Source organism: Leptosomus discolor, chromosome 1 (genome assembly GCF_034619465.1).
Source record: "Leptosomus discolor isolate bLepDis1 chromosome 1, bLepDis1.hap2, whole genome shotgun sequence".
NCBI classification, from domain to species: Eukaryota; Metazoa; Chordata; class Aves; order Leptosomiformes; family Leptosomidae; genus Leptosomus; species Leptosomus discolor.
Genome location: NC_141391.1, coordinates 132,108,151 through 132,128,368, shown reverse-complemented (window position 1 = coordinate 132,128,368; position 20,218 = coordinate 132,108,151). Strand labels below are relative to the sequence as shown.

General features: G+C 37.9%; 1 protein-coding gene across 1 annotated transcript in view; it reads left to right on the top strand.

The window, feature by feature from the left end:
- KPNA1 (karyopherin subunit alpha 1) overlaps window positions 1-20,218 on the top strand; it is a 56,220-nt gene that overhangs the window by 21,880 nt on the left and 14,122 nt on the right. Inside the window, exons 6-11 of the mRNA XM_086478431.1 lie at window positions 1,445-1,576; window positions 9,575-9,663; window positions 11,531-11,630; window positions 12,182-12,345; window positions 13,480-13,558; window positions 16,493-16,618. Of these exons, the coding sequence (XP_086334557.1) occupies window positions 1,445-1,576; window positions 9,575-9,663; window positions 11,531-11,630; window positions 12,182-12,345; window positions 13,480-13,558; window positions 16,493-16,618 (690 nt within the window). The remainder of the gene's footprint in view (window positions 1-1,444; window positions 1,577-9,574; window positions 9,664-11,530; window positions 11,631-12,181; window positions 12,346-13,479; window positions 13,559-16,492; window positions 16,619-20,218) is intronic.

The following is a 20,218-nucleotide window of genomic DNA, read 5'->3' as shown; positions in this document are numbered from 1 at the left end:
GGAAAGCAAGTACACTTTATGTCAGCCTTAAGCTCTGGCCTGCATGTTTTGCTTCTAGTTCATTAATGATGAGTCTTGCAGTTTTGCCATTTGTGTTTCTGCTTTATTGCAGCCCATACTTTGTGTATTATGACAATGTATTTTGGAATCATTTATTCTGATCAGATCTTGCCAGAAGGTAATTTCTGCTTTAGTTGGTCAGGAGGGAAGGATTAATTGTATTTTTAAAACTGAAGTCTTAATTATTAATAACACTTAAAGTTTAAAAGCCTTAGAAGCCTAGGCTTAATTGTTGAGTTCTTATTTCAGGCCCATTTCAGGATTCTATGCGTTTCCTTAGCAGGAGTTGCTTCTATGATTAAATCCTAAATATAGTCCTTGCTGCTCTTGAGACATAGCTAGTCTTGGAAAGTGTATTGGGATTTTCACTGGAATACTGCTGGACCAACATCAGTTTAATAAAATTCATTAGTAATGTCAAAATTTGTCATAGCATACAACTTTCCATTTTTATTTTTCATTGTTTTTTGCCTTTTCATTCAACTTCTGGCAGTCTTCATTCTCTAGATTCTGAACGTATCTGATCGGATTTAAATTTGTTAGTATAGTCTAATAATTTGTGGACTGAAAAGCATGCAGAAATCTAGCAAAATCTAGTTTTCTAGAATCTATATTTTCTGAGGTCTGTATCAGGTAGTGTTAAAATTTGCATTTCAGCTTAAAAAGTTAATGCTTTCACAAGTTAAGATTAAAATCAAAAATAAATTACAAACCCGAGTTAAATCAAAATATGCAAAGTGTTAATTCGGGATCTCAATTTTGCTTCAGGTTTTGAAAAAACATCATGTGCTAATAACTCTTGACAACAATACTGATCACCAAGTTGGAGAGGACTAGTTTGCTCTAGTTGCCGAGTTCTACCAGATGGTGATCACAAAAGTGGTTTTGGTGGGTTTTTTAATCTCCTTTTCATTTTATTCTGGGTTTTGTTTTTTTTTTTTAATGACTTCTATTTGCTTTATACCCATCAAGTTTTGTCAAACAATGTCTCTCTGTGCATCTTCAGGGATATCATCGCTGATTCAGTGGATGCAGGTATCTGATGTCTTGTGGCAGGGCTCATTTTTTGTGTATAGGTTCTTAGCCCCTAAGGAAAGGCAGTAGAACAGACCAAAAGTAGTATCATTGCATAGCAAAAAATAATATTTGAAAAGCCACAGAAAACCTGATCTTGTTCTCATAAGGCATTTCTGCATATTTTTAGCTGAAGTGATATCAATAACTCTCTGATTCTGATGCTTGCTTTGCAAATCATCTGTGTTAATTAGTAATATCTCATGCTTTCCCTGTGCCAATTTCTTCTGTCTTTAAAAGACATGTAGTCTTCATTTTTTGGTGTGGCACAGAAGGCTCCTAGTAAACTCTTTTGTATTTTGTTTTCCAGTTTGAAGCTGCGTGGGTGCTGACAAATATTGCCTCTGGAAATTCCCTTCAGACTCGAATAGTGATCCAAGCAGGAGCTGTCCCCATCTTCATAGAGCTGCTTAGTTCAGAGTTTGAAGATGTACAGGAACAGGTAAAGATTAAGAATGGTGTTAAGGTTTTTGTGAGTGTGGTGGTTTGTGGGGTTGGGTTTTTTCTCATTTGTTTGTCTTTGTTTTTTGTTTGTTTGGCTTGGTTTGGTTTGTTTTTTTCCCTTCCCCAGAAAGGAATAAGCCTATCCTGTAAGGAAGCCTTTAGAGGAAGTGTAGACTTTGGCAGTTTTGCACAATGATTCCTTTCTACCTAGTATGTGTTAAGATATTTAAGCGAGTATTGTATTTTTCTTTTTCTGGAAATTATATATTTAATGACAGCCAATGAGGTAATGCCTTTTGTTCTTTAAGGGGTTAATATTTTTTCTGTGTATCGAGGAATTCAAGAAGCCTTGATTAAAAATTTACCTTAGAGATAGAAAGTTCATGCTTGTTTCTCCTGAAGATAAAGCATGAGTGGAAATCAGTTTGTTCTCTATGTTCCTTACAGAGTAGATTAATATTCTTTAAGGCCCAAAAGGATCAGTGTGAAGCACAGACCAAACATTTGACTTGGTAATTTCCACATGAGGTCCTTAACTTGTGTTTGAACAAGGATGTATTTCAGACATATAATCTTGCTTCGAAGACTTAGGCTTATGAAATATTAATTATGTTAAAAAATAGTTTCAGTTAATCATAATCCTAACTTGAAAGTACGTACCTTTACTGTACAAATTTGACTAGCTTTGGGTCCGGATACTTGCTTTTATTTCATTGTCTACTCAATTAGTAAGCTCTCTTTTTTTTCCTATAGCTACTTACAGACCATAAGCTTTTCTTGAGCAAATGAAATTAAGCTCTGAATTCTCATTATGAGGGTATTTCTGTGGTGGTTGGTTTGTTTTTTTGGTGACCCTTTTCTGAACGTTTCTTTGTTTCAATATCTTTTTGTGGTGGTGAAATTATAAGCACTGGATATTCCAGTAGCACTCTTCCAGCAATGCTGTTTGCAGAGATCGTACCTCATTTTCATTTCTACTTGATACTTTAGTGTGTAAATATCCAAGATGTCTTTGCGGACTCTGCCATAGAAGCTGGCTGTGAGCTCAGGTTAAGCTGATTATCCAATATGATCCATTGTTCTTTTCAGAGTCACTGACTTCCAGGGTTCAGTTCTCCATCCTGTAAGTGTGACCTCTATTCTCTGTTCCTAGATGTCTGACCTTGCATTTGGCTGTATTGAGATGCATGATTGGAGGAGTCCTGACTCATAAGCATTGGATCGCTTTGTGTAACTTGCCTTTCTTTCTTATAGCTGGCTCAGAATGTACCACCTGTACTTAAGGTTGCCTAACATTTTCCACAAGACACAGATTATTTTTTTTATCTCAGTTGCTTATACCTTTCTAGTTCTTCCACTTGCAACTTTCCATTTTCAATGTTATGTCTTAGGCTGAATTATTTTTTAAAAGGTTTTTTATGAGAAATTGGATTCAGGTGCTTGAGAAAATAGTGTTAAAGGAAATAAGGGTTTTTTTGGTCCATTTTTTAGTGTGTTTTTTTTTTTTTCAGGAAGTAAGCCTGTCTGTTGTTGTAGACACTGTAAATGTGATAGGGAGCTGGCCAAAATGGCAGATAAATGCTATGTTCTGTCCCTGTGAGAAACTGTCCAGATTTGGCTATTTAGATGCTTTTTCGCGTTTGTGTTTTTGGGGGGTTGAAATTGGTGGCATTACTTTTCGAACTCAGCCATCACTTGCACAGTGCTGTCCTGCAGAATGATTGGTGCTTTGAGTGTGGTAAGGGCTACTCCATTTTTTTGCTCCTAATGATCTTCTGTACAAGAGCTAACTTGTTTTTTTTATTAGGTTGTTGTTATCATCCCTGCTGATGTTCAGAGAGCAGGTGGGAAGAGCGAACCTGTTTAGAATGAGTTGTGCAGCCTTCAGCCTTAAGATGTGTGAATTAACAGAAGAGCTTAGGGGCCACAGTTAAGTAGTTTATATGTCTCCTTCCGCCTCTGCCTCCTAATAAACTGCTGACATGTTAAAGTTCAGATTGCAGGCAGGCAGAGTGGGTTGTAATTATCAGAAAATATTTTTCTGTGCAATTCAGGTGCTGAATCCATGATCTCTCTGTTACCAGTAAGTCTCTACATACCAGTAAGAAATTGCTCTGTAGTAAGCTGTGCTGAAGAAGAAAAATGTACCACTGCAAAGTGTTACCTACAACTTTTCGTAGTGGGATTCTGAGCTGCAGGTCTAGAGATTGCAGCCCTGCTCACAGCTGACTTTGGGTTTAGTGCAGGCCAACATGAAAGAAATTTTGTTGTTTTTTGACAGCTTTAAAAAACCCAAACACTTCACCATAATATCTACTAAAACAGAAATTAAAAGCATTAAGCACTTAAAAGTTAGCTCTTGTACTTCTGCATTACAGGATAGTGTTAGTACACAATTACAGAGTATTTTTCCAGATGACTCTCAACTCTGTCAGTATATTTACAGACTGTTGCCCTGGTAACAAATAAGTAGTAAAGGAGGCTTTTATTTGTCACATTGCGGCCCTGTTTGTTAAGGTTGGAACATGATATAGTGAATGGAGAGAAGAGACTTTTACAATTAAGGCAGTTGCAGGTTTCCGAGATAAATGTATCTACGGTTTAGTGTCTGATGGTGGACAATTTGCTTGTATCAGTTTTCAGTAAGTAGGTACTAGTTCTATGTTTTTTGAATGCTCAGTCTGAAATATTTCCATTTCATTTTGTAGTTGAGGACAACTCAGCGCTTTTTTTTGCAAGTGACTTTTGTACAGGTTAGGTCTGTGTTTTGAGCAGATCTGGTCCTGGACTTCTCAAGCTGGATTTCTGAAGCTGGAAGATATTTGGCTATAATTTTCTCCCCTGTAAAATGATGATATTTATCTTCTCTCACAGTAGTGCTGTGAAGATTATTATTTGCAAGCAAACCTTGTTGCATTTGCAATGAATTACAAAAATACAGGAAAATACAGAAAACTTAACTACATATTCAGGCCAGATGGGCCAGAAGCTAGTGCTACAACCATATAGTAAAAGATGAAGAGAAAAAGAAATATTAGAGACTGTGTTTAGTAAACCATTCTTTGTGCTAAGGGGGATAGTAATTCTGTAGAAGGAAATGTTATGTGTTACCATAATTGTGAATATATAGCATAAAATTTTTTAAAAAATCATATTTAGTATTTTAATTTGGATATATTCATTAATAATCATTATCCACTGTTTTTGTCTGAAAATAAGTCAGTCTTTCAGACTTACAGCATTGAATTTGTCTTTTATTTCAAACTTCCCTTAGCAGTGGCACAGGAACAGATATGATTCTCCCAACAGTTACTTTTCATATTTATAAGCCAGTTTTAATCTAATGTATTGCACTGTTTCTTTTGCATATGCTAGTTTCTGAGTCTAGTGTGATTCTAAATCAGCAGTTTTATTGACGTCTGTGTGAGGGAATCTGTTTATTAAACAACATGTATTTTAATGAAATTATGTCTTTTTGCAGGATCTGTTTCCCATTAAGCTGTGCAGGTTGACATTTAATTACCCTACCATCCATTAACTCTTTCGTTGTTTGCATTGTGTATCAGCCTTCCTCTGTGATCAGTGGTCAAACCATTTGGCATCCATTTTTCCCATCAAAGAAACTGAGTTTGTTACAGAAGCTACTTCTCCATTACTTATGAAAACCACTTTGGCTACATCTCCCCTCCTCTCCCTGTTTCTGGTGTACTGATTTTTAGGTTTAGTCAGTGACGTATGTCCTAGCCTTCTTCCACTTAACACAATTTTTTTTACAAAAGACATATAGAAATTTAGATACACCAGCCTGAAATTATTTGTATTGAAGCACTCTGTCCTTTAGACGTGCTTAAGGTTGATCTATCTTCAGTGCTGTCTTAGCTGCAGTTCTTCCCTGAGTTCCTTTGCTGAGGTATTTACAACCCAGATGGCAACTTGGTTTTCCTTGATGAACGTTGAATTTCCTTTAAAAACCATGCAAAGCATTACACTCCCTGTCTGAGGTGACTGAGATTGCCTCACAGTGACAGATATGTGTCATTGTGCTCTGACTGACAGCTGGTGGCAGGAGCATCCCCAGCTGCCCCATTCTTCTTTGGGAACGTTTGTGTTTTCAAAAAGCTAAAGCAACCAATTTGTTTTTTCCCTCAGTATTTTTCCATTTCTACTTATGTTGCTGTTCCTTTAGGTAACCGTTGTTTGTTTGGCAGAGGTGACCTGTGAGTCTGGTGTCCAAGTTCTGTTTGGCTTTTACATCAGCAGTCTTACTAACTAGGTCTTAGTAATCAAAATCAGGAAAAACAGTTGAGGCATGAGTATGAGCTACTTTCTCTGTTTGGGTGGATAAGTGAGAAATAAGGAACTATGACCACTCCAGCTGCTGAAAGAAATGCATTTTCTGTGTTGGAGCATAGAAGAAGTAATTTCCTAGGAATCTGGCCTTCTGGTGTCCTTTCTTATGTCCACTTATCCACTCACACTTGATGCAAGCTAATCTTCACAGTCTTCGTCCCAGCATTAGATCCATTTCCCAAGTCAATGGCCAAAAGTAGAGAAAGTGTTGATTCTTACTTCATAATATTTCTTCTTCACCAAGAGGCACTGTTGGTGGTTGGTTTAGCAATTGGTTTAAATATCCAAAGTCCTAATGAAGTAATGGGTGAGAGCCTTCAGAATCCAGGTGAAAGTGGAGGGTTGTCAGAAAGCACATGGATTGATCACAGCAGGCACCGTATGGCTCAACAGTACTCTACAAGACTTGCATTTTGCTGCTATTGACTACTGAAGTTATTGAGCACTGCAGGAAAAAACCACAGGAGTTTAATAATAAGTAAAATAAACTTGGAGACCTCCAGTAATCCCTACTCCACTGTTAGCAATAAATGGAAATTTATACAGATGTATAGAAATAGATGCTGTCAATTGACAAGACAGCATTTGCATTTTCAGTTTACATACAGCTTTGCTACCTAAGATGTTGGTTAAAAAGTCAGATGACAAATCTTAAAATTACAGGTTCTTTTTGTCTTCAAGTATGGATGTAGATATTGGAAAGTACTGAAATGGAATTTTTTTCGAGTCAACTATTTTTTTTATTTAATGAACTCTGAAATTTGGTGGAATTAAATATCCTTTTACCTCTGCAACTATCCAGAAAAGAAGATGATAACATTTGGGATGGGTAGAAAAACCAAAATGTTGTGGCAAATGAGTCATTTGCATCTTGAGGAGTGCACAAAAGCAGCCATGGAAATCATTGAACATTATTCAGACCAACAAACCGTGAAGAGACTTGTCATTGTTCATATGTCATCTGTGGGAACCATGACAGAACTTTGTATTTATAGCAGCGTCTGTTACATGAAGAGCTGAAGTAGTTCCTTAAGGAAAGACATCTTTCTCGTTGAGTGAAACCTTGTGTATTTTTCTAAAGATGTTTCAGTTTCTTTGCATCTTATGTTCTACCAGTCATTAGCGTTACAAGGAATTCATGCAACATCCTTTCTTACTAGGTCCTGTGATATTAGGCTACTTGGTCAGGCTTATCTTGCCATAAAAAAAAATCAAGAGTGGGAAAGCAGTAGAGATGCTATTTGACTTCTCTGTTCAGACTTTTTGATGGATTTGCTGTTGCAAAACCAGTCTGTCATTCAGGGTCAGCATGGATTCTTGGATTAAGTGATTATTGCTGTTGTCAATCCTAAAAATAGATAATGCTATAATGGCAGAAACAAAGTCCACAGACAAAATAAATACGGCTTCCAGGGGTGTTTTAATGTCTGTAAGGGTGTCCAGGCAAGGATATTGCTTCTTCATACAGAGTTACCCACATGTTCCGTAAAAGAAAATTATTGGAGATTCTAGCTTTCTTCACCCCTAAACGCTTTTAGAAGATCCACAAGTTTATTTAGAACCAGCTAAAATCATTGATTTATTCCTTGGGCTTCTTACTGCTGCAGAAATTCCAGCATTGCAATGAGCATGACTTCTTACAGTTCTAATATGAATGACGTTTTGCAGGAGGTGGCGTATGTTCTGTCACTTAAGTTAAATTTTTCCAGTAGCTGCCTTCTCCATCTTGAGTCCATGAGGCTGCCAGACCCAAAGTTACATTTTTATTTCAGACAAACTGTTGTCACAGCAGTTGTAAAATGATAAGAATTGGAATGAAAAGTAAGTTTTCATGGTGAAGATCAGTTTTGAGGGGACACTGCATAGTAATGGTGGTGCTGTTTCACAGCAAAGGTCGGTATAGCCTGGTGCCCTGTCTCTGACTGTGGCTGACAGCAGAAGCCTTGAAAACAAAACAAACTAATCCTTCCCCAGAATAGTCTCCTAGTCTCTTAGCATCTTGCAGTTTAGGGACTTCCAATCAATCTGTCTAGGGTGTTACTGGTAATGCTGGTACAGAGGAGTCACTTTTTATTTTTTTTATCTAGCAAGCTGACACCTATGTCTACATTTTGTACGTACATCTGGTTTTAGTTGTATTAATTTGCAGGATTTGCAAGTGGGTTTGGGCCGCTAGAGTGGTTGAAGTCTGTTTTTTAAAAACATCTTTTTGCCGCCGTTTGAAAAGTTTGCCACCGTTTGTTACAGTAGAAATCTAATGCAAGAGATCAATTGATGTCGTATCAATAATGAATTAACAAGTTTATTTCAGGCTATCAGAGAATTTCCTTTGGGTAACAAATTTGTCTTATTCTGTCAGTGTTTGTTAGAGGAGTAATTTATTTCGAGCAGAGAAACGGAGAGAAAAACATGTTTATTTTGTGTGGAGAACTTAAATACATTCAGCTGGAGAAATAGTACTGCACAGTAACACATCTTGCTGCAAATAAATGTGTAGTCTTCAACTGAAGAGAACTTTGGGGGGGATATTCAGCTGCTGTCCATGATAAACAGCATTGCGGTTGTCCTCTGTGTGCCATATTGGAAGTATTTCCAGTGGTTGTGTAGACGTTGTATGCGTCTTAGATACGCATATCTGCTTATTTGGTAGTTGATATGACACTTGGCCCTCTGCTAACTTGAAATAAATAGCAAATGTGAGTTTCATGCACTTTCTTCTGTGACAAAATATTGTCTCTAAATCACATGGAATTCATAAAATGACTTATACTTCATATAGACAACTTTATTTTTTTTTTTTCAGTTACGGCTGTCATACTAGTGGACAGTGATACCAAAAACACCACTTGACCCCAATGTATAAATCAAAAACAATTAAATCTTTTATACTCATCATATTACAGAAGATAGATTTCATGCTTCTTTAATTATCTTCTGGTGTTCAAGATCTTTTCTTCTCAAAATGAAAGGGTTGCAGTAGTATCAATGTCCAAGGGAGAAAATACCTGTCCTTGCATTTTGCTGTGCATATGTCTTAACAGGCAACACTGATTCTGTCGTGTACAGTTTTTTTTCTTAGAGAATATTATGCCAATGCCCATCTGAACTCTTTGATTCTGAATATTCGTTTATCTTGCATATAGATTCTCATTTTCATCTTCGTTGGTGTCAGCATATTCTTAATATGAGTGTGTAAACAACGCATGCTTTTATGGCTTCTTAGGAAATACTAATATGGGCTGTTCCACACAAATATTTTTGTGTAGATACAAACTTGCTTGACCTGTGCTATGAACATCTGAACTGGAACCAGCTCTGAACCAGGAGGAGTGTAGAATTAGTATGTTACTAAGCCTGAGGAGATAAGCTCATCTCTTATATTGTAGACAGAGCGAGGTTATGTCTGCCTGCAGAGTCTTTGGAGACATACATGTTGGCTGTTTTGGTATTTCTCTTAGATCTGTGTAAATATTCCTGAATCGTATAATAAGCTTTGGTGTACGTATGTAATACTCAAACAGAATGCATTCCCCTTCTGTACATTGTCCAGGATCTAACAGAACAGAGTATTTCCCACTCTAATAAACACACTAAACTGGTTGAATTGTGAGAATAAAAGCAATTACTGTTCTGTTTTTCATTGCAGGCGGTATGGGCTCTTGGCAACATTGCTGGAGACAGCACTATGTGCAGAGACTATGTATTGGACTGTAATATCCTGCCCCCTTTATTGCAGTAAGTTTGTTTCAATAAGTTTTCTAGAATTTTGCTTGAGTGTCTGATAAGACTGAAGTTTGTTTTTTGCCTGTGAGAATAATAATGATTTTTTTTTTTTGTGGACTAACAGACTTTTTATGGGGGCTCCTGAACTACTTTTGGGGTGGAGCTAAAATGGAAACATGTTTTAGGAACAGCTAAGCTGTAACTATTTTATTCTACAGAGTGGGTGGATGCCTGGGCTTATTAAAGACTCATAGAATAGTTTTAAGTTGAAAGGCACCTCTGGAGGTCATCTAATCAAAGCCTTTCAACATAGCAGGTAAGATAAGATTAGATTGCTCAACTACTTAACCAGTCAAATTTTAGATTCTGTAACCACCTGGGGCAACCTGTTGCAGTATTTGACCATTCTGATACCTAATCATAATTTTCTGTGTTTCACCTTGTGACAGCTGTCTCTTGCCTGTCACTACACACCTTTGAGAAGGATCTGGGTTCCTCTTTCTGTAGCCACCTGTTAAACTGTTGTAGACAGCAGTTATGTCTCCCCTTACACAGTCTCCTTCTAAGGCTGAATAAATCCAGATCTCTAACCCTCCTGTTGTGTGTCAGTGTAAGAATGTGAGAACAGAGTATATCCCACTCTAATACATACACTAAACTGGTTGAATTGTGAGAATAAATTGATGGTCCTCTGCTGAAGGGCAATGTTACTGCCGAAACAGTGATACAGTCTTGTGTTGTCGTGTCCAAATTAGGATTACTCAGTTTCTGTCCTTTGCAAACTTTGTTTGCGGCAATGGTTTTCTCCGGTGCTCTCATGAAGACATTGGTACAGTGTGGGATGGCTGTGAGAAAAAGAAACTGAGTTGGTACGGTGTGGAAAAACTAGAACTTGGATTACTGCATTCCTCCTAGGCCAAAGAGCACTATGGCGAGTCATTTCTGTTGGCAGGAAAGTGCCTTGTTTAGAGGCTTCACACCGTGTTTGACTTAATTAACCAGCTCCACAGACATCTTTGTCAGTGCTGGGGTTGATCTCTCATAAGGGGACTCGTAGTATAACAGTGGCTGATGCAGCTTTGCTCACTGTGAGAGGGTGGCTTTGGTACGGAGATCTCATGAAGATGTCAGTATTACAGTTAATCACATTGCTGGTCTTCCTGTGTCTTAACGGAGCAGAAGTTGAACCCTGCAGCTGGTGTGTGGATGCCACCCCTTAACAGCTGTAGGAAGAGACGGGTTTGGGGTGGTCTGTAGAATCATGTTCTAACACAAACCCAGTGAGCAAGGCTCTTGTATGCCGGGACTGGTGCCAGGGTGCACAGAAAGTACGTAAACAGTACTTGCTGTGAGATATGTGACTGTCTTGAATGTCTGGGAAACCCTAAACCTGATTGTATGTGTTTTCTAAGGGTAAATTTGTTCTCCTTTGCTAGCTAACATACAAAAGTGTAAAAGTGGGGCTGATAGTATGAGACTGACGTAAAAATGCAATTCAGTGAAGAGAGTACACCCCAAAACTGCCTGCATGTCCTTGTACTTAGAGTAGTTTTTTCACTGTTCTTGCATGATTTGACTATTAATCTGCCACATCAGTATCTAAGCAATTAAATGAACGCACTTTTAGTGTAATAGTTACTGTTCTTGTCGGGATACCAGGATTCACATGTCTAGCATGTATGTTAGTATCCAGCCATCAAGCATGATTTTCCTCAGGATGTATTTTTATGGAAAAAAAAAATGTAGCGTGTTTTGCCCTGGTGTATGTTAAAATGTAGGCCTGAGTGTGTTTTAATGATGCATGCAATTGACTGTACGGGGTTGCCTGGTTTTGATTTTTAGAAAGGAAAGGTTGGAATCTTTTGTTGGTTTGTTTTAGATTGCTTTCAAAGCAGAACCGTCTCACTATGACCCGAAATGCTGTGTGGGCTCTATCCAACCTTTGCAGAGGGAAAAATCCTCCTCCGGATTTTGCCAAGGTAAGAGATGTTTGAAAGGAAATGTGTTGTGAGGTAGTTGTAGCCAAATAAGGAACAGGGGGTGGTGAAACTTAAACTAAATAGCGGAAAGATTTCAGAATTTCTCTGAAACAATGTATCAGCTTCTTACAGATGAATTTTTTGAATGTATTTAGTCCTATGGGCAGACATTTGCAAATGTTTCTGCCTCCTAGTTTTTTGTTACTGTTCCTGTACTGAAGATGACCATCCCACAGCAGAACAAAACTCTGTGTGTCTTGGCTGCTATGGTGCGAAGTATGGCGCATCTTGGCAGACTAGTATGAGTTTAAGTTGTTAGACATTGTACTGTAGAGGCTGAAGAATTCTCATAGTGCTCTCCTACTGACATGACTTGTGTGGTACAGCCCTGCATGGAAGTGCTACCTAGGTCTGAAATTTTCTGAGTATTGAACCTTGAGATGCCATTGCCTAGTCCTATAATGTCACATACAAAATTAACTGACAAGTTTGATAGATTGTCTGGCCCTTTTAATTGCACAATGTGTATATCTCCTCTTAATGTCTTACAGGTTTCACCTTGTCTTAGTGTGCTTTCCTGGCTGCTGTTTGTCAATGATACAGATGTATTAGCTGATGCCTGCTGGGCATTGTCCTATTTGTCTGATGGCCCCAATGATAAAATCCAGGCTGTGATTGATGCAGGAGTCTGCAGAAGACTTGTGGAATTGCTGATGTAAGAAATTTGTTCTGAGCAAATGCACTATCCATTCTTTTCCCTAAAATCAAGGTTCCAGCAATAGGAAGTTTAATTGAAATATAGTTTCCAGAAAGCAAGATTTGAGTTTTAATTTTACCTGTCTATGTTCAGTCTTTTCTATTTCTCATGAGTAACGGCAACAATGGAACTGTTCTTGTACTGTTTTGCTACTTCTTAAGAGATTTTTTTCCCTGCACCTAACAGCTGCATTTTTGTGAAATCCATAATATATACTGGAATTTTGTCTTTGCCATTGAAGTCCATGTTGTAATGAAATTGCTGAAGGATATCAAAGATAGAAATGTAATAAATAGTAAAATTTACTAGAATTGACAGTACCAGGGACTTGAAAAGTAAATAGTTTCCTAAACCCTTACTGTAGAAGAGTATATGCACACTTTGGTCAGTAAAGTGTAGCTGTGGGAGTTGGGGTCAGGGACACTCACCTTTTTCAGGGCCACTTCTTCAGGTCTAAGGGAAGGTCATGGAGCATTCAGTTACCCAAGAACAAGAAATAATGGTTTCCAGTGACGTATATAGAAAAGACTGTTAAGGCTTTTAAGATTAAAGCAAATCTGATGCTGGATTTAAGAATAGAATGTGTTACCTAAGGTACTCTTTATAAAAGAAGTATTTTCATTTGAGAAAAAAATTCCTTACTTCACCCTTTCTGTTCCAATCCTGATTTAACAATGATGGGGGGTTGCATATGATGGTGGAAGATGATCAAACAGCTGTATGTGTTAAACACACAGCTTCTGTCAGTGTTCCTGTCTTATTCTCTGCCTTTGTGCATGCTACATTAGTGTGTTTCATAGTTAAAGCGGTTACTTTTTCCCTTCTCAAGGATGCCTATGCTCTCAAGTACTTGTATTTTTTAATCTTTTTTTTTGTGCTGTTGAATGATATATAAAGGCCTAAATATTTAGAAACCCTAGAAAGACTTACCGTTAGTTTAAAATCAAAGAGCGTTTTGATTCAGGTAGTGAGAGTTAAGTGAGGTTTAGCAGGGAAGTTTTGCCATGGCTGATGGATGTTCCCTCTTTGAGGATGTGAAGATGGATATGTGTCAGGGTGGCTAACACTTAAATCTTTCCTTGGTAATTTTAGGCACAATGACTACAAAGTTGTATCTCCTGCCTTACGAGCTGTGGGGAACATCGTCACAGGAGATGATATCCAGACCCAGGTATGGATTCACTTTCTCTTGTGTTGTACTGCAGTTTGTCTTTCTGTTAGTTGTGGTAACCTATTCACAAGCACCTCCTCTTGTTCCTTTTGAAGCTTGAAAGTGAAGGATTGATGACACTAGTTGCCTGAAAACATAGGCTTTCCTGTTCAGTCCTGAACTGGTGATGATTCTTATATAACTGTGTCTGGGATTTGTAAATAGCTGTGCAGTAGCCTTCAAGGTTTGGTTTGCTTAAAGCAAGTCTGCCTTTTGGGCTGAATTTTACGCTGAATGATGTGCCGTGGTAGGGCTATCAAAGGCCTGTCACATTTGATGCTGTTGACAGTCTGTGATGAATATACCAAAACCAAATGTCTGATCAGATTTTGGATGGTATGTAGCTGTGTCTGGACACGTGTTTGCAGAAGCATCAGTAGGAGACAGTGACTCTGGCCACAGTATTGGAATTAAATTGGGAGCCAGAAAACCTGATGCTTCAGAGGCACTAGGTTGTCATCCTGCTGCTTGGTAAGTTTTGCTAGAGACAGCAGCTCCCACCAGTTTTTAAAATCTGTGGGAGCAGAGAGTCCGTGCCTCGTGTATGTGTTACCTATGATCCACTGGCTTGTGGCAATCTCTTTTTACATGTAGAGCAGAAGCTCCAGTTATGGGCTTCTGCTGTTGTACCTTATGTTAAAGATTTTTCCCACTTCTTTGTGCATTCTGACACCCTTTTGTGAGGTTTAATTGGTAATATGAGGAAGAAGAGTAAAGAGTACGGTACTGCTTTTGAAACTTTACTGACTCTCGGCCTCCATCTCTAGTTCTAAACTAAACTAAAAAGCATGCCTGTGTGGTGCAGAGCTGACTGACAAATGCACAACCAAAGTGAACTGAAGTGAGAGGCTCAGAGAAACTTACTGTAGTGGGCTGTTGACTCTACTAAAACTGATGGCAGAAATGGGATCAAGAAGTTGTAATAGCTGCGAATGGGGAGGTGCGTGCACTGGAAGCAGTGAAATGGACATCTGGGAGGCAATGGTAGCAGTCAGAGGTGTGAGATGACATGAAGAGTATGGAGGAAGATGCTTTCAGTGAGGTGCAGATGCATAGTTTATGATTCCCCATTCAGAGTGTTAAATTACTGCATGTATATTATGCCAAAGTTAAAATCCAGTTTCCTAATCTTGAGGCTTCTTTCAATCCTTATTTTTTGGTTTGTGTAAAAATATCCTTTGGAATTCTGTAGTTCTGTGACAGTGAGATCAGAGATAAAGATGAGTTAGTAGCAGCAGGACACTGTTGGAATATCTTGTCACTAAGAGGAGGTTAACACAATTTTTTGATTGTTACAGTATTTTTTGTATAGGCATTCTTCTATTTTTTTCAATGGCATTTGTTTTGCAGATCAGTTGTAAGAGTGGTTGAGGTGTGTTTTGAGAGTTCATAGTTTCATTAAAAATAAAATGACAAGGGATCACTAACCACATGTAATGCAGGTTATTAAATACTGCATAAATCCTAGTTTTTAATTCAATAAGATGTTTAAATTTTTTTTTGTTGCACACAGTTTTTCAGAGGAGCATACCATAAGCTTTCCTAAAATACTGGAGAACTGTTTAAGTAGGATAGCTTGATAGTCCGGCCTGCAGATTGGGCTGTATGCTAAAGAAGGGTAGGGAATGCCTATATAAAAGTCCTTGTTCAGAAGGAAGAGACCAGCTTTGACAGTGGATATATTTTTTTAGTATGAACGCAACATAGAAGACAGTTGCTTGAGAACTTCTCTATACAACCTCAGAGCACAAACCTGTTTTTACTTTATATCCAATTTCCAATTATTGACAAATGGCAGTGCTTGGAGATGGACAAAAGCATAGATAGTGTGCGTGAAGAAAAAATAAATTTCTCCTAGCAGACAGTTGATGCAATCCTGAACTGTAATCTTTGTCTTTTTTTAATCTTAATGTGGAGTAGAAAGGTTTTAGGAATAAGGGGGGGGGGGGCGGAGAAGAATATGAGCAAAGGAATTCAGTCCACAGGTTCCATGGTCAGAAATCATCACCATGATTCAGGTCTCATGCTTTTGACCTCCACAAACAGACTGAAGAAGTTCTCATAAAATTCTGTACCATACTGTTCTTTCTAAGCTGCATGCTTTTGCCATACAAAGCAAAACTACCATGCTTCTTGGTAGGTTCTTCCAATTTTTTACTTACTTGTAAGAAGTTGGAATTTAATTAAAAAAAAAAAATTCATTTTTCAGTCATTGACTCTTGTTATTCCCTTTCAGAGGGTCAAAAAGCCCTTCACTGTCACACATGACATAATCAAGTGTGCTGTCTTGTAACATCCCTGTTCTGTGGCATTTTCTTTTGTACTTTGGGCACTTAAAATTTTGATTTTGAAAATTCAGATTTTTCCTGTAACTTTTCTGCTCTGTAAAATTGGAATTTTCTACTTTTTTTTTTTTAAATTTTTTGGTAAGAATTGCCCATTCACAGTATCACCGGACACAACACTGGCAACAGTCTGCCCTGCTGTGCCAGCTGACGTGATAAATGGAAGTAGTTGGAGCTTCCAAGTGTACAAAAATAGAGAAAACAAGACAACAGGAAAATGCTATCATCGTACTTTTTTGTCATAATGGTCTGCAGTATTTTCTTGTGTTCAGGTCACAGTGAAATCATAATGAAGGCCTGATCTCTTACCTGAATTACTCGGTTGTTTTGCTTATTGGCTTCCCTGGAAACATTTATTTCTTAATGCTTGCTGGGATTTTGTTTTATTTATGTTCAGGTTGGTGGGGGTTTTTTCAACTTTTTGGGATAATCTGATGGGATATGCTTTTTAGATTTTGGAGATGCTGTGTTCCTTGTTTGTGATCCTTTATCCTAAATTTCCTCTAAGGTGTCGTTTGTTTTGTGGTGTGATTTTGTGTTTTTTATTCAGGTAATTCTGAATTGTTCAGCCCTGCAGAGCTTACTGCACTTGCTGAGCAGCCCAAAAGAATCTATCAAAAAGGAAGCATGCTGGACAATATCCAATATAACAGCTGGAAACAGAGCCCAGATCCAGGTAACTTTTTCAGCTATGATCAGTAGTCTTTGTCTTGCAGGCTAGAAGAAATGCACATCAGGCGGCACACTTTTTTGTGTATGAAGTGCATATTTGTATGTATACAGAGTCACAGATATATAATTACATATACACAGAAGTATTGTATAGATTCTGTGTGTAATTAGAATATTTCAATGGCCCAGACCACTCAAATTTAAATTACTTAATTTTATAAAAATCTACAGATTATTGGGGGGAGGGGGAAGACGGTCATGCTAAAGAATGGCAAAATGAGGCTAAGCTCAAGAAAACCTTGGCTTAAATAACTTGCTTCATACCTTTGACAGTCACTAAGATACAGACATTCTCAGGTACGAAAAGAGTAAGCTACAAACTTTAAGAATCAAATAACTTTACATGTTTCTTGGTTTTTTTAAATTTTTTTAAATTTTTTTTTTTAACCACCAGATGTGGACACATACACTGTAAAATGCTTTCTTTATTCCTGTTCGTATTTTCTTACAATTCCTGATACAGGCAGTTGTGCTTATCTAAAAATCTAAAATTGCTGTTTAATAAACTGAACAATAACTGAGGATATCCAACATGTTGCATTGGGATTCACTCTTTCTGATTATACCAGGTTTTGTGACCCCCTCCATGTTAAGTGATAGCACTCAGAAGCAAATGAAAGTCTCACTCCCTTAGGTCAGTCTCTACAATTAGGCCTCTAAAAGACCACATCTTTGTTCTGAGTCTGGACGTAGTGTCAGCCATCAGGAAGAATTCTCAGGACTTGCTTTCAGATGGTATGAGACATTGACAGTCTTTTCCCCAGATAAAAGTTTTTTTTCATTGACTAGATAAAGAAGAAGCTGCGAAATATATTTTGTTTTCCCTGTATATGGAGTTTTTTCAGAACAGCTGTACTAGGGGAATTTTTTTGCTTGGCTCTCAAGGATGATGCCTCATTCCTCCTCATGTAAATCAAATCTAATTCTTCTGAAGTTACATTTCTCAGTGCTCTTCTCCTTCACTGGCTGCAGAGAGTACCTGCAGAGATTGCAGAGGTTGCGTGGAAGTCCAGTGGGAGATACCTGTTCTTTGAAAAATAGAAATAAATAGCAGGAATATTAGACATTGGAAATCTTTGTCTTACTCATTAGTAACCAGGCAGAAACAATGCCTGTTTGCACAGAAAGTAAACCAGGTCCCATAATACAATGGCAAAAGTGGCCAAGGAGTACTTCTTTCCTCCATATCCTTTTCCTTGGAAGTCAGCCTCATACTTGCTAGTCTTACATCTGATGGCTCTGGATTATTCGTTCTGTATGCTCAGAATTAGCATGAAGCAGTGAACCCTCTTCACCCAGGTGATGGAATTACTTCTCTTTTTGCAGAAAACTTGCAGGAGATTGTAAAAAGGCTGCGTGTTTTGCCTGAGGAAAAAGTGTATTATATCTTTTGCAGGTGGCACTTGCAATCTTTTTGTTATATGTTCTCTCTTACAAAGAACATTCAGCTGGTGAAGGGGCAGTGTAAAGCCTTAATACCTTGAATGAGGTCTTCATCTTAATCTCAGAAATCATAGGAAATAAAATTAATACTTTTGTGGAAGATGACTCAGTCTCTGCTAAGCTTCCTGGAATTAAGAGCAAATGCTCATCTAACTTCAGAGATGCTTATGTTAGGTAATGGGCAGGCAAGAAAACAAAACTTACAAAGGTGGAGAGCTGTGTGGGTCCTTCTCGTCTGATGTAAAGATGAGACTAAAACGGAAGTGGTACTGCAGTCAAAGAAACCTCCTACAGTTGTATTGGCTCTGTTTTTTTCAGTCAAGATTGTACTTTTACCACCAATGATCATGGTTTTTGTCAGATATAGACAACTATATGGTTACTTAATCTAACTTTGGTAGAGCTCCAAGAATTTAGATTCTGCCTTTATTGTAGCTTGTGCGTTAATCTGTGGATTAGCTGAATTTAGAACAAAAAGTGCTGTGTGAAATCAGCAACTGTACCACTTTTTTTTCTGCATCAGCGATTGTAATTGCTGTGCAATTAGCAGTGCAGAGAAGGTGGTTACTACTACTTGTACCAAGGTAAAAATGTTTGCCTTTGCTTTTCTTGCAGTGAAAAATCTTTTGGCTGCTTTGTCCATGCTGCTTACCACCTTAGAAACAGGCAAGAGCAGTGTTTTCTCTCTAGAAGGCCATTTCTGCTTTTCCTAGGAAGTCTAAGTGTTTTTTAGGGAACAATCCATCCCAATACATTTTCTTAACTTTGTGGTTTTTTCCCCAAGTCTATCAAATAGTTGCTTCAGGATGCACAATCATATAGGAATGTTGCAGACTTGAGAAAAAGAAGAGCTTGAGAAAATTAGGTAGTGTACAAGTCATTTCATAAAGAAAAAAGTATTGCAAGTGGCAATGGAATGTAACGTTGGTTATTAGAGCGTTTTTTTCAAAACTTCAAGATCTCTCTCTTCATATTCTTGATGTACTGAAGATACATTTGTGAAGAGTCCTAGAGGTAACTTAAATTTTAGTGCACCAGAAGCTGTTTCAATAGTGTATTCACTTCTATGATTTCTATGTAAGTATTCACTGTACCATGTCGTTCTGTTCAAGTGAAGGAGTAAGTGCCTGTCCTTGTTTGCACAATGTTCTTACACCTGGTATCCACTGCTCAGACAGTGGAGAGTCTTAACTATACCCCTTGGTAATTCTCTGTCTTCTAAACTGTTGTCGCATCTTTATTTGAAAACAAGTAAGGATAAAATACTCTTCTTTGTTAAAACAGAATTTGCCTAATCTAGCTAAAGAAAATAGTTAGGTACATCTAACTATAACTAGATGCGTGTTTAGTAGTTTTTAAAGCTTTTGGGGTGTCTTATCACCAGTTTAGATCAGCCCGTTTTCTATTGAGAACAGATTAGAATTGCTTTATAACTTGGAAAGGTGAGGTGGGAGGCAGAGAGAGGGATATTAATGCTGCGAGCCATTAATATTGCACCTTCGTTTCTAGCAGGTGATTAGAAGTTCAGAAAAATGCTTAACTCTGCATAGATAAATAATTATTGTGGTTAGGTAGAATCTCTCTTTCTCAGGATTCCTGCATCAGGAAGAAAACACAGTGTCAACTAAATCACCAAAATACATGTAGATTTAAAAGAATCCACCTTAAAGCAGCTGCCTCAGTCAGCTCATGTCACAGTCAAGGCTGGAAGCCTGTTGCTGCATTGCTCACGTCCAGGAAAAGAATGTGAGAAGCAGCTTCTTGAAGGTGAAAGCTATAGTTCATTTCAGAATCCCTTGGGTCCCATTCAGAGTAGTTGAACTGCCTTCGAACTCTGAGCATATGCTATATAGTGAAACACTGACTGCCCTAAGTGCATACCCAATTTAATCTATACTGGCAGTTACAAAAATGAGATTAAAAAAAGTGTTTCTGATTCTGAGCAGGAGATAACTTTCCTGGTAATTATGACATGTTGCAAATCATGTCCATCATGAGACTTAGATTTTTGGAACTGCCGAAGGTGGCCCATTAGAGGAAAGTTGTGAAGTAAAGGACATTGGAGAATGTTTACATCATGCTTGATCTGAGATTTCGAGGC